General features: G+C 36.1%; 1 protein-coding gene across 1 annotated transcript in view; it reads left to right on the top strand.

Annotated features, from left to right (window-relative positions):
* Positions 1-14,996, top strand: part of sca (scabrous) — a 29,223-nt gene that overhangs the window by 965 nt on the left and 13,262 nt on the right. The window contains exons 2-3 of the mRNA XM_073075032.1: positions 12,132-12,297; positions 13,106-13,273. Coding sequence (XP_072931133.1) covers positions 12,132-12,297; positions 13,106-13,273 — 334 coding nt within the window. The remainder of the gene's footprint in view (positions 1-12,131; positions 12,298-13,105; positions 13,274-14,996) is intronic.

Here is a 14,996-nt window from a genome sequence, read left to right as displayed (position 1 = left end):
ACATACTTGTGACTTGACAATCATTTGTTTCCGGGTTCGACTCCTGGCTGTGTAAATTTGTAAGAAGATTATGAATTCACTATAATATGGTCTGAATTCTACCGTATTTGCCTGCGTTTATTTCTGTTTCTGTGACACCTACTTTATGAAATGTCGGGAATGTCGGAACTGTAATCCGCTTAAAATATGAGCAAATTAATGAGCTCGAAATTTCGACGTATTTGAATGCATGTACGTTGGAGAGGACGAATCTAAATTTCATTAATATAAAGACGTCACTACTAAGTCTAAGTGACGGTGCACATAAAAAATTAAAAATCCATGCTCGATGCACGCCAAAATGGCCGCGTACTCGTAACAATGACGCCATACATTCATTAAATAAAATACTAAACTTGTAATAGCAGCGGTAATGAGATAATAGAAATAATGATGAAGCTGATCCCAAGGCCACGGTGGGGGCTGAGTGCAGGGTGACTAAGTGCAGGGCGCACGGAATCAATAATGCTAGCATCCATTAACTATTAGCCATCAAGATGCCCCGAAGTCAACCAAGCCCAGCTTACGCATATTTTATGCTTTCTACCGAGATTTCACAGTGCAATACTTTTTTATAATATACCTAATTAAAAAACGAGCATGCAGGCCAATTAATGGTGAATGGCTAGTACCGCTTATGTTACTAGCTAGATATACGAGTAGTACTACCTGCGGTCGGTCACATTTACGTTGCTACCTTTGAGAATTGGGTTGGACCGTCCTTACCACACTCAAACCGGAACGCAGCAGCGCTTAACAATGCTATTATTAGGTGAAAAAGGTTCGACGGCGGTTCCTCTGGAGTGGAACCGCAAAGGATACTACCACCTACAAATAAACTGGATGTTATACGAGTACTGTTCCGCGTGGCGTTATTTTATTCCTCCCCTTTTTATGGTCCTAAAAGGGTTGCGGGTTCGATTCCCTGCGGAGCTAAGTGCTTAAGCGACGAATAAAGATTTCAAAGGGTTAGGGTAGGGAGCCACAAGTGCAATAATTAAAATTTTAAGACAAAAGCTAACGGGGAATACATTTCGCAAATAAAAAATATTGTGTTTCTACTGAAAAGCTGACTAACTTTTAAGAGAAATGCTGAGGTTTCTGATCTGCGCTTTTTAGCAAGATGTATGAACTAAACTGAATTTAACTATATGGTAAATAAAGTCCCAGTTTTAAAGACTTTATTTTAAGCCATTCGATCGCGTCAATCGTTACTTGCGAAGTATTCATTTAGCGTTGATTAAGTAAGCTGTGAAAAATATCTGTGCGCCATACTGACTTAAGCCGTATTATGTTTGACTATTGTATTGTATATAGTAGTGGTAGCCTGTTTGAAACTTGGCCTCTAAATCGTGAGGGCCTAGGTTCGATTCCCAGACCTTTGATTCCTAAGTTGCGTGCGTATTTGAAATTATTAGAAATTGCTATAACGCAATCGTGAGGAAACCTAGACGCCTAGAGTTCTTTATAAAAAAAGTTCTCAAAGGGGTGTCACATTTGTTATATACTAATTCGCTCTTGGCCAGCACAGTGGACTATGCCTTAACCAACCCTGAAAGGACGCACGGACAGCAGTGACACACTAATGGGTTGACATCGAAGCCGTCTTATGAAACACTTAGCATTCCGACGGCCGTTTTACGTACAAGCCGACTTAAGTCCCTCAAGACGTGTCATAATATAAAAGTTGGAAGTGGTGTTTCGAGACTGCAGAGAAACAAGGGCCTCTCGACAAGAACCAGGCCATCTGATCGACGCGATTTCTCTTCGTCTCTCCCCCGGGAATACAAAAGGCGTCTTTTACGTTTGCTCTCTTAAATCGCCACTGAAATATGTAGCTTCTCAAAAATTCGTACCTATCAAGCAGGATTTCTTATTTTTTAAAAGCATACTAAGAAAGTTGTAATTTCTTTTACCGAATGTACGTGTCTTGTATTGAAATTTGGGCGTTGAAAAATTAAGACTTTATCTCGAATATCAACATAATTATGTAAATTAAAAATACTCATATGTGGTGATAAAGGAATTACCTCCGTAATTTTCAGGCACTGTATGTAATAGAAACATACATTAAATAAATAATTTCATACATGTTTTTCGCACAAAAGATTTCTGAAATTTATTTTTACGGCGACTTGTTTCATGATAGAGATCATATTCTATAAAGCCTATACTATTCAGGTTTATTATAATTTATAGTATCATCAAGCATCCACCAACAAAGCATCATTGACAAATTTCACCAAATATTGAATGATGTTCGCTCACTCGTACCTTTATATCCAATTCATTAATTTTAATTGAATGCAACTTGAATAGAATGAAACAAATTTTGCGGAATTAAATAGAGAACTAACGGAACGAACTAAAATACGAAACAAATAAAATTATTATTATTATTATTAACAAAGAAATGAATACTAATTAAATTAAATAATGTTGTAAATCTGACATCAATGTTTATTTGTAAATATAAATCGGCCGCTCTCATATTCATTGCTACACCCATTGTGGGTTCATGTGTTTCTAAAATTGTAAATGATTTTTATAAAACAATTTTAAAACCATGATTGCAATAAAGTATTGAGTATTGAACCCGGGAACTACCCATTAACCAAACATATTAAAGACTTCGTGATTTATCTGAGACACACAGGTATTAGTTGGTTTTGTAAATATGAAGCGTTCCGACCTAGCCTTGGTTCTTACCCTTGGTCAAGGGTAACGTCATTAGTGCAGCTTATTATGGTGCTAGCGATCAAGGGAGGGTTTTCTACGTCTCATTAAATAAAAGATTAAAGGAATTGTACATTTTGTAACCATGACCTTTGAAGACATTCAATGCGATTGAATATAATATGTACCCGTCCTTGTGCATGTAGAGACATTGAACACGAGTTCGAGTATTACGTAGTGGAAAGTAATTTGAACACATTCTTAATATCCGTGTGTCATTCGTTTGGCGTTCGTTACTCCATTTTAAATCTCATTTGAATTCGATTTCGATTTCGCATCTTTCGTTCATTTCGTCCAAATCTCTATTTCATTCGAATACATTTCGAGCACGGATTCGAGTGGTTAATGTCCACTATTAGTCAGATATTATTAATAAATTTATCATAAATTAATACCTTATCGGCGTTTGGAAACACCTGCGCGTGCAGTGGACGCAAGAGCGGACCTGCTCGGACTGTGTACGTGTGCGCATAACTATACGCTCACCAACTTAACTACTTGGAAGGCGAAATAAAAATCTCTCGACTTTAATGCTTATCTCCTGGTATTAGCGTGAAGCTGGACCTTCGGCTTAGCGACTTGATAATGTTGCGATAAAGCGGTCCCGGGTATATAAAATGAGTTTGCATACTTGAAATGCTATGTCGCCAGCTGTTCGCTGGTTTTGTTGTTCGATTTTTATCACGTTTATTTTTATCATGAGCGGAGTAGGCTCCAAGTGGTCCTCATCTTATTTATCTCGTACCTTTTGGAAATAACTATTAAACATTTTTGCGCATTTAAACCAACATATTTATTTATTAAGTAGATACCTTTACGATACTACCTACGAAATTCGATCCTACAATAATAATATTTCGACATCAAAGGAAATTAGCCAGGATTTCATAGCATTAAGTATTCCCCATATCATATTTTAAAAAATATATCCGTAAATTGTTTTTCATACATTTTCATATAACGTCGAATTGCCAAAAAAAGTTTAGAGTTTGATGCGCCCTTCCTATATTAATTAGAGTAACGTGGGGTGAAACGTAACGAAAATTGTGAAACTATTATCGCGGGCAGCGAGCTATGTGTCCAAACCCAAATTATTGGCTAACTTGTTGTAACCTGATAAGGTTAGACCTCATTTTGGCCATCGTAAATCGGCCTTACCTAGTTATATCCGATTAACCACGGGTGGGCGGAATTAGACGGTTAGGAGAATTATAATAACTACTTTTCGCATGGATTCGATATTGGAAAATAGTCATTATAGAAAACTTGAGTTTTTTTATTGATAACGTTAGTTGATAGCTATCGGGAGCCTAAGCTTCAAATCTATCGGGAGCCTTAGCTATCAGGCAAATTATAAGATATTATTAGTTTGCCCAACTTATCTATGGTGTTTATAGATAAATAGAGCAGAGTAGGGGAAGTTGGAAGTTGGATACGCGACCCCTAAATTAACAAATTTTATTTATCCATTTTTATAAATAAATTTTAACTAATGAAAAAATTTAAAAAAATATATTGATTAACAAAACATACAAATATTCTTAACTGTATCATCTCAGCCTATCAAGGTGACAAAAATAATAATACAGATATATTTGAAAATAGTAGACTGAAAAAACTATTTGCTTACGAAATCAAAGTAAAAAGGGTTCAGTTGGTGCTTATAGGGGCGAAACATCTGGCTTAATGGGATGTTTATTTATATACCAACCGGAAGTAATGTGCTACGGGCCCACATCCGGTAGCTGACAAACGGCGCGCGTGCGCAGCTCGGAACAGCTAAAAAATTATACATTAGCGTTCCAGCTCGTTGTTTTTTGTAATCGACTTCATAAAATAGAGCGGGCTATGCGAATGCTTAACGATCAAGTCGCTATCTAGAATGGAAAACAAAATGCTATGACTAGATGACAAACATACAAAATCATAATAATAGTCATAATATAGTGTTAATTGTGTCAATATGTGACAAACTTAAAAAATATGAATAATAGACATTATGTTAATAAATCCAGGTATCTTTTAAAATTATACCGTATTTGCAGATTTTCGATGATCGGAAAAGCAATACGTCATTTCCATTACTAAGTGAAGGTAAATGCCAAAAAGCCGATATTGGGCGGTAATGATGAGCGAGTAGTATTATAAACCATTAATGATGTAATTTCAGCTTCATATTAAACCTTCGATGTCGATATGCGTAATGTTCTCGTACTACCTTTCTCAAATGAAATCAGTACCAGAAAAATATACAAAAAATCGTAAAACGTTTATTATTTAAACGTTGCGATTAAACTAACGACACTGAGAATGAAAGTTCAAAAGTGGGACCTTGTACTGAAGCCTCGAGTTGGCCGGAATAACTACAGGGGGGTTACCACCATCTCTTAATATTATTTTAATCATACTTTTACTTTTATTGAAGGAAATTAACTTTTTAAACAAAATATCACAATTTCAGTTGGTTTTATACAATGGATAAGCGAAAAATTAATAAGGGCTTAAGTTTGTTCAACTGTGTATGACTGAATATTTTACTGTTAAGGAGAAAATAAAACTTTCCTGAACTATGATGGTTTTTAAAAGATGGTGGTAGGCTTAGCTACGTTTGCGCTACGACGCTCCGTAAAATTAAATGACCGAAAGGTAAATTTATTTCCTATTGTGTTGTATATAATTGTGTTGAAATATGAAATTAAGTACGCACCTATATCAATTAGCACAGACGGGTATTTACAAAAGTCAACAAAAAATATTAGCTACCATAGTAATATATTGTAAGTAGTTGAGTCACTATAAGGGTTAATGCATCTACGGACATAGAACATGTGAAACGTCCTAAGAATCTCCCATGTGTGTATTAACTTATTTAAATTTACTGTAACACATCCGCATAGACAGGTTATGCCTGTTAAAATATTATACTTATAAAAAAAAATGTCTGACACGTTCTATTTAATAAATTAAACGAGTTTAGCATTCAGTTACATCTACTGACTTGATATATTAGTGTAAAATAAATCTTAATACAAAATATAAAATAGATTGTGTGGTATAGAAAGTACGAGTTGCTAATACCATTAGTATTTAGTATTCCAGCTATTCGTTCCCTAGACTAAGATGCAGTGAATTCTATTACTAAAAGCCCCATAACGGATTAGAACACGAACTTAATCCGATCTCTAGCGCAGACTTCGACATCTAATCTCAATATTGAATCAACGTTGCTCCGGATTCGTCCTGGCATTTCCTTTCAGTCCTGTTTATTTCTATAGCTGCTTAAGCCATGTTTTGTGCTGTATTTCCAGTGCGGTTTTTACCATAAAGGCACCAGGGGCCCCGACTCCACAGGGGCCACGAAAGACTAATATAATTACTCTTAAAAGCCCAATATTAGAGTAATTTGGTGCCGTTTGATTCTATTGTAACTAACGATACAAATTGATTTAATGTTTGTTTCACTTTATTACTTTGGGCCGAAAATTCTTGTGTGCCTAAGGGCCCCGACATTCTCTAAGACCGCGCATACTTCATATGTATATCTCCACAATCATAGATACCCTTACGTTTTTATTCACCGAAATCGGAGTGTTCCTTAATTAGAAGTTTCTCAAAATACACAGCCGGCTGTTTTTCTAACGTCTAATTTAAAAAGCAGGTGCGCGGACGCATATTTATTCGACGACATTTGGCCGACGTTAGTTTTTTTGAGACGCGTGGCCATTAGAAAAGTGACCCTATAATTTGACCATACGGTCTATTGAATATAAATTTAGAAAAGAGTTTTTTACGAATGCTTTATATCTTGTATTTGGGAAAGTGGAACTCAGGCATTACGCAGCTTGCTTCTAATTAATTACGGTGATCTGCTTCTACTAGTTTTTGTAATAAGGACATTAATTTGCAATGCCTATCTTAATTTATTTTATTAATTTATTTTGATTAAATTATAACTCGTACCTACGCAGCAATACAAAAGTAGGATGCAATAAACGTATAAAGATATAAAACTAAATTTTATATTCATTTAAAAGCTTCGTCGTGTATCTCCTGGTCATCTACTTCGGTTGTCTTTATATAGATAGAAAAACATGATAAAAAATTAAAATCTAATAAAAAATAAATGCAATATTTCGCTTGATAGTTTGAATTATGCTCGCCGTATGACGTAGTAAGACGATCGAAGGGACCGGTTTTTTCTAACGCCGCGCGCGCATATGGCGGTTGCATCTGTCGGTAAATAACAATTTTACATCCCGACGGGCGATTATAGAACGTGATACACTTTAATTGGATGTGGCTAGAGCACCATGAACTAAAATATTCCATAACATTTTTGTTTGAGGTTTATTTTTGTGTAATTGAAGTAACGAACGTGTATGTCCACTTGGTGAGTGGTCGCTGGAGCTCATACACTTTATAGGACTCTATAGGTACGTGAAATATTCGTGGTGTGTTTGTGACAAACGAAGTTGCTGACGTTTCAATTTACGTAGTTCTAAACAATAGAGTTTGTTATATTTTGATAGAGACAATTTCATTTTTTGCTCTTACAACAAACCCTTTCAAATTTGTTATAAAAAAGAGTAAGTGTGTGGTTATGTGATTAAAACAGGAATATGAGTTGATTTGTAGGGTAAGTAGGTACAGACCGGAACATAACTAGATTAGAATAATATTTACAATCATAATGAGATGTGTTTACGATAATTATTATGTATAGTATCAATAATACATCATTGTGCTTACAGCTATATAATATATGAAATGTATGTAGTTTTGTACCTATAAAAGCTAAGTAATGAATATAGAATTACTGCAGTGGCAAGGTTTCTTTTAAATCTAAGCATACCTAGACTCTATCGAGCTTCTATACGCAAGAATGCCTTTACATAAATAATATGCCGCCTCCCCCACACCTATTTGTGTCTTATAGATCCGGTAGATGTAGCTGCGATCCGACTTAAAGGATTTGTATGAAACACGTACAAATTTGAGTAAAAGTTTCTAATATAGTTCTCCGTATTCATTGTTATCAAATGAAATATCTGATCAATTCAGATACACTAGCAGATTACTCAAGTTTGCTTCTCCTGTAATACATATTACCAATAATTTTGCTCCGAATAGGAGGTGCATTCAAGGAATTAAATAAGTAAATATCTTAAAAAAAGTAACCAATCTCTTTGATACCGGTATTGAATGTCTCCGATCCCTTTATTTCGAAAATCGTAGGAGGTGACTGAGGAATCAATTCAATGGACGGAAGCAGCATTTCTGACAGTTATGACAGAGTACTTTTTGGCGACTCCGGTACAATTACCGGAGTCGCCGAAAAGTACTCTTAAGCACGAAAATTATTACGAACAGCGCTCTATCTTAGAACGGTTATAGCTATATTTTTACAGAGTATGTATATCTGTGGCTACTACAACAAATATTAAAAATTAAAATATCTTCAAAATAAATGGGGTTCGCCACACAAGAAATCACCATTTTTCGACGTTTTTCGCTTTACCTTTTGAACCGTAAAAGGTAGACAGTTCAAAATGTCAAAATGTATTCAATTCTATAGCTGCTATAATACAAATACTAAAAATGAAATAAATAAAAAAATAGTGGTACGGAACCCTACGTGTGAGAGTTCAACTCGCACTTGGCCAATTTTATAACGCTGGCGTAATATAAGACCTTTGTGCAGTGTGCGTGCCTTGCGAATATTATAGTAATAAAGTGCTGATGCTGTAAAGATTCCTGTTTGATCCCCGGCCTGTCGCGAACAATTTCTTATCGAGACAAAGAAAGACGCTCATTACCTTACTTCCTCTGCTGTGCTTCCCTCATTATGTCACTCCAGCACAAGATATTGTTTCAGTCTCTAAGCTAATACTTAAATAAAAGAGCTTTACAGGTAAATGCAATCTTTCAAACAGTTTTCATAATATTAATGATGAAAAAACTTATAATAATTAAAAGATTTTTGCCTTAATTATTTATTAATTGTGGTCGAGTTAAACCTAAATGTAGAAATACCATCGATTTATAACTACTTATAAATATTCTGAAAAAAAATATGAATAAATTGACGAAAATTATTCAAACCCAGTATTTACTAGCACTGTTTTTTTAACGAAATATGGAACCAGCAACCCGCCATACGAAGTACGATGAGTAATTATTTGTCAAGCAAACATTCACCACTATCAATATGTGGTTTCATATCAAAATAAATATTGAACTTCGAATACTGATTGAACGATAAAATACTTTTAAGTCTCCACCCGATAAATCGTACACCAAATCGAGCGATAAACGAATGACGAATAGGTTTAAAAAATAAAGAAATATTTTAATGAAACATCAATTAATTTTTGGTTTTAAACATGTGGAGAGTGAATTAGATAAATATACTAGCAGTAATCGCCTTTATTTTTGGTTTACCTCGAAAAATATGCATTTTACAGCGATTCCCCCTTAAGGGGATCATCTCGTAGGGGAAGGTAGTCCCCTACATTGTATACGCATATGAGTAACTATCTGTATAATAGTAAAAACATTGGATAACCGCAACGTTCAAATATTTTTGTATTCATATTTTTAATCTATTCATGCTGGATGAAATTTTAAGAAGAGTCATAATTAATTAAAAACTATCGTACCTACTTGTTACTTGTAATTAAAATTGTCGTGTTACAAAAAACGGAACACTTAAAACAGGATCGTTAGCAATGTTTTAATCAAAAATAATGTCATGAGTAAATCCGGGTAGAGTTTCTACGGTTTTGCATATCATGAGAAATAACTGTCTTATTAAGCGTTGTAAAACTCGGAAACTCCATTATAGGCCCACTGCTGGGCATGAGGGTCCTTTAGAGAGGAGTTACGTCGTAGTAAAGACGAGTTAAAAAGTCAGCCACCTTAAAAGCGTTTTTGGTTTAAAAAGCTTTCAGGCGTTAGATCGTCACAATGTTTTTATTCCCCGTTAAAGCAGGTGATAAATTTCTAGTACGCTCATAATATCAAAATCCGATACGTGCCGTAGAGTCGGACCTCGGACTGCTGAATGAAAGACTGAGTTTCAAACAACTAGGCTATCTCTGCTCAAATCGTTTGTGGAAGTCTGCATCCCCGGTAAATTTGTATTACATTACTTGGCAGTGCAGGTAAAGCTCATTGGCACCGCAATGCTAATCCTAGCGCAGTCTACACGAAAACAGATACTGAAAACTAAACTCGAGCTTACTACGTAATACCCGAACTAGGGGTGGCGGTTATTTTTGAAAAATATCGATTTATGTTGATTCAAGATGATTCGAATCGAAGTGTGATAAATCGATTTATAAAAAAACTCGACGACTTTCCAAAAATCGATCTTCAATCTATTCAGGGACGTAAATAGCGAAAGAAAATGTCATCAGGATCAAAACAATCACTGAAATACGTATCCGTCAGCGTAAAATTGCTATATTACACGTTTGTAAAGTTAGTAATATTCAATCAACTTCGAAAAAGCGAAGTTTAATGTTATAAGATGAAAATCGATCCATTACTCCTGATCGATTAAAATAATCGAGGAATCGTTTTTTTGATCCAAAACATCGATTCTTCGACTAATCGACCTCAGATCGCCATCCCTAACCCGAGTTTCATATGCAAGTAAATTGAGATAATTCAACTTTGCCGTGGTCAAACGTTGCGTTGGCTTTGAAATCGGATGAATAATCTGCCCCGGGTATACTGTTTATATTGGAATACGTCCTCGACAAAATAACTTATTTCATTCCGCTTACAGCCCGCAAATGTATATTTTGTGTCATATTTGTTTGTGAATATTTGACAGTCAACATTCGTTATTTGATCATGAGTTTTCAGTATAATACACTATGTTTTCGTCTACTTCAAAATTTAAACCGTCATAATTATACAAGTATGGAACTTCATACTTTATTATAATGCATACTTATTAATTAAGAAAGATAATAATATACCTACCTATATAAAATGAACAATATACTAGAATATATTATTTTATATACGTATTCCCAGTAACAATTTTTATACTGTTAACATCGAAACACGATCTCGACTTAACATGAAGTACAAATCAGTTTCTTGTACTAAAATATGACCCGGCGAAGGAATTGTAAGTGAAGCGTCTTCGCGATTAGTTTTTTCCTTCGAGTCGGTTGCACCGGAAGTTAATTTAAATTTGAGATCGGTTAGCTAATAAAGAAATCGAGTAAAAGTTTGCTTAACTGATACAATTAGTTATCTAATAGTGTGACGAGGCAGGGGAAACTTTATTATTCGCTGCCGCAGGAGACCCGGTGCCGCCCGCCCTTCGCCCTGCGACCCCGGCACTGGTGCGTTCTTGCATAACATCATTTCCTGTATTACATTTGTGTAGTTAATGTTCTCTAAGTGCCACTCAATGCAGTGACCTCAGTAACTCACAAAGCGCCACATTTCAAAAAATGTGTATTAGCTATGATATTGTATAATAATAAACTATAAGAATATTTTGCATAGCACTGATGTCAAGTTTATACTTGTTCCTGAAAAGTGTCGGACTGAATAAGCTTCTTTTTCGTACACTAAGACGCTTGTTTCGTGGTAGCGAGTTCGTCGTGATAGGATTATCTCAGAACAACATTGGCTCTGTCTGTTGTTAAGAGTTTCACACTAAGCCTTTTTTCATATAGCCTTTTGTTAGCGGCTGCATATTGGATATTGTGTACGAGTCAACTTTCAACTCTGGTGTTCCATGTTCCATCGTATTGTTTTTACATCGTTAATTTCATTAAATATGTAGACTTTTTCTATTCTGAGCTGTTTTAGTTCGTGATTTATTATTTGAATATTGATTCAAAGAGGACATGCTGCTAGCATCTTGGATAGCTTGAACAGAGATGAAAATTCCACTGATTTTGTTGTTTTTTATTTTTTTACCTAGCTATACAGCGGGTCTATATCCTACAAATAATTTTATTAGTGTATACATTTTTTGCGTTTTTTAATTAAGTGTTAATTTGATTATTTGTTACAAATAAATAATAATGGCACCATCATAACTATTTCTGCCTAGTAACAGCAGTGTAGAGCGCCACTGTATTCTGGTTTGAAGAGTGTTTTAAGGAAGACGTACTATTTTGAGGCTTTCCAATTAGTCCTCAGGTGTACCAACGCATTTTTGTCTGGCTTCAGCTAGGACTCTTATCTTATCTGGGTTTGATTATAGATGTACTTTGACAGTAGCCACTTACCATCAATGAACGGCGCGTTCGTTTGCTACTTCAATATTATAACAAAAGCAAAAATATTTGTATGAGATGCCTGACATGTTTATATTTGTTTAGGCAACATGCGTCCGCCGTGCCTACTGACAACCATGACCGTAACGAGCAGACCACGCTGCAGTGGGCCAAGACCTCCATGAACGAGCTGCGCATCGAGATGAGGGAGCTCGGCGAGAGCGTCAACAACTCGGCGCTGCTGCGTCAGCTCCACGTCATCCGCAACGATGTAAGTAGCAAAGGCATCGAAAACATTATTAGGGCCAACTTTATAAAGGAAAAAGCAATGATACTTAGTGGATAAATTCGTTCGGAGGAATCCGGGGTTCCTCGTGGGTAGGTTTAGGCGATTTGGTGCTGTATGCCGAAGTTGAACCTAGTGTAAGGAGATGATTTCAAACAAACGCCCAAATTTCTACGTTGCAACCAGCGACCTCGCAAATTTTGGTACCGCACGGCACCGCTTTTGTGTACCACATCTTCCAACATTGACAATTCTTACTAATACTAAAAGTAACTCTGTCTGTCTGTCTGTCTGCCTCTTCTTCACGCCTAAACCACTGAACCGATTTTAATGAAATTTTGTACAAAGATAGTCTGAGACCCGAGAAAGGACATGGAATAGTTTTTATCCACAGGAACTAGGAATGGATCTAAGATCGATTAATCGGACAACGCGGGCGAAGCCGCGGGCATAAACTAGTATTGAATATAAAATTCCCTTTAAAAAGTTGATAGTCTCTCCAGGTCAAGGAGTTATTGATCAAGATTCATTTATAGGGCTGCACTGGCCACTTGCAAATTGATTCTACCTTCGTTACTCCTATTACATTCAACTTATCAAGGTATAGAAATGAATTTAAAAATCATAAAATTTTCATCGAGGAAAATATATTCCGATCGCTTCGCAAAATAGCCTCAATAAAGTCATGATAAAGTCAAGTGACTCTTCAATTTATTCCCGCGGAAAATCTCTTCCAATTGCCCTAGTAATTGCATTGCTGGGGCACGATAAAACTTCATAGCGTTCGTTGCAGCTGAAGCAAGCTCTCACGGAGACCTCCGACCTGGCTCACCTGGCTCGTACGCAAGAAGCTCGTGTGGACAAGCTGGACAGCGAGGTTGGTCGCCTCAAGTACGAAGGCCAGCAGATGAGGAACATGGTGGCTGAAGTGCGCAGCCACTTCGCCAAGCTCTCCAAAGAGGTAAGTGTCAGAATCCTTATATGCTAGCAAAATGTTTTTCAGGCGTACATTCAACTCCGTTATTGTCAATCGAATCAAATCCCAAAGTGTTCCAATATACAGTGCAGCCGCCGTAACTCGACAAAGGTTTCGCAAGGCTTTGACGGATTAATAAATGTCTCAGACTATAGAGCACTGCCCCTGACTGTACTCCACTCTACTATACTATCTTCTATACTTCTCGTCTCTTATTGAACAGGGGAAGGTACCTTATAAATTGAATAAATAAAAAAATGTGACATGAAATGTGTGTGAAAATTTCAGTTAAAATAACATGGTTTGGTAAAGAATTATTGATATTAATCTAGATAATAAAGAAGTTAGTTGGCATTGACGCATTTGGCTGATCAGAATACAAGAAGCGCCGGATTAGACAGGATACGTATTAAACAGGATCCATATTAGTCAGGGGCAGGATTAGACAGCGGCCGGATTACCGCGATTCTGAAACATAAAATGGTGTTCACATATTTCAATTTAATGAAAATCAGACGAGGTTAACAGGGCAGGCCACCGGTAACCCAATTTGATTGTCGTAGCCGTCGACGCGAGCCGCTGCGTTAGAGTTCTCCCGATCTCCTTCAGCTCAATTTAGTTTAACATAATTTTCAGTGGCAGTCCATAATTCATTTATTCCCGTAAATGCTACTGCGCGGTTATTCCGTAGTTCCGTCATAGATATTATGTTGACATTTTAATAGGAATATTATAGCTGAACTGTGTACTGTCGGGTGTGATTAGTAATGGTAGCGTCTCAATCTGAAAGCTCAAGGTTCGAATCCGGTGCATTATATATGATTTGAAAATTGCTAATGAATTATGACTTGCTTTAACGGTCAACATGATAGAAATATCCTTGCTCAACAATTCTAAAGATACATTTCAAATTTGACTTACCTGGTTGAATATGATCAAAACCTTCCTCACTCTGAGAGGTGATCCATGCCCAACAGTTGGACAGTAACTGGTTGATGACATGTACTCGTAGTATTCAGCAGCTGATCTAAACACTTAAATATTGTATGTACACATGTTTACTTATGTAAAAACACGCACACACATGTAGTTTTAGCTTAATCATAATAATATTACGATCATTACCTCCTAATTAAAGGAGTATTTCCAGGAATATCCCGGTATTTTTGGTGTAATGTGTAGTGTGCGTATATTGTCGTCGCTCGTGGAACTCCGAAGTAACCTGAAGTCTCATGTTTCGCATAGTTCTCGAGGCAGTATACAAAAGATTAACTTGAGCGTAGGTACCGAAGATGCGTGGAAATAACTCTTACAATACATTGTAAGAAAATTGCAAACGCCTCCTACACGTCAAAGTTTCGGTTCTTATAAGATACCTACACGTTTGTGGTTTCTAAAACATTTTAGTTATACTAACATAATTTCAATTCGATGAATAGGTATAGTATATTTTTGCTTATGCGAATGACAGACATAAAATTCTCAGGTGTCCATGGGCGACACAAGCCATTACTTTTACATTATTTTACAAAATTAGGTGCATACTTGATTGCCACTTAAAAATCATAAAAAATGTATGAAAGATATGAATATATTGGAGTATATATTTAAATGTCTTTAAGTTAATTTAACTAGCCGTTCGTAACTTCACTCGAGGGCATTAGAATTTGAAATGACAAGCGTTTCCGTACGTTTACCTTACTCGTAC

Source organism: Epargyreus clarus, unplaced genomic scaffold (genome assembly GCF_041222505.1).
Source record: "Epargyreus clarus isolate Ecla_fem2 unplaced genomic scaffold, WU_Ecla_fem_2.2 ptg000007l, whole genome shotgun sequence".
Lineage (NCBI taxonomy): Eukaryota > Metazoa > Arthropoda > Insecta > Lepidoptera > Hesperiidae > Epargyreus > Epargyreus clarus.
This window is presented reverse-complemented; position numbering and strand designations above follow the sequence as displayed.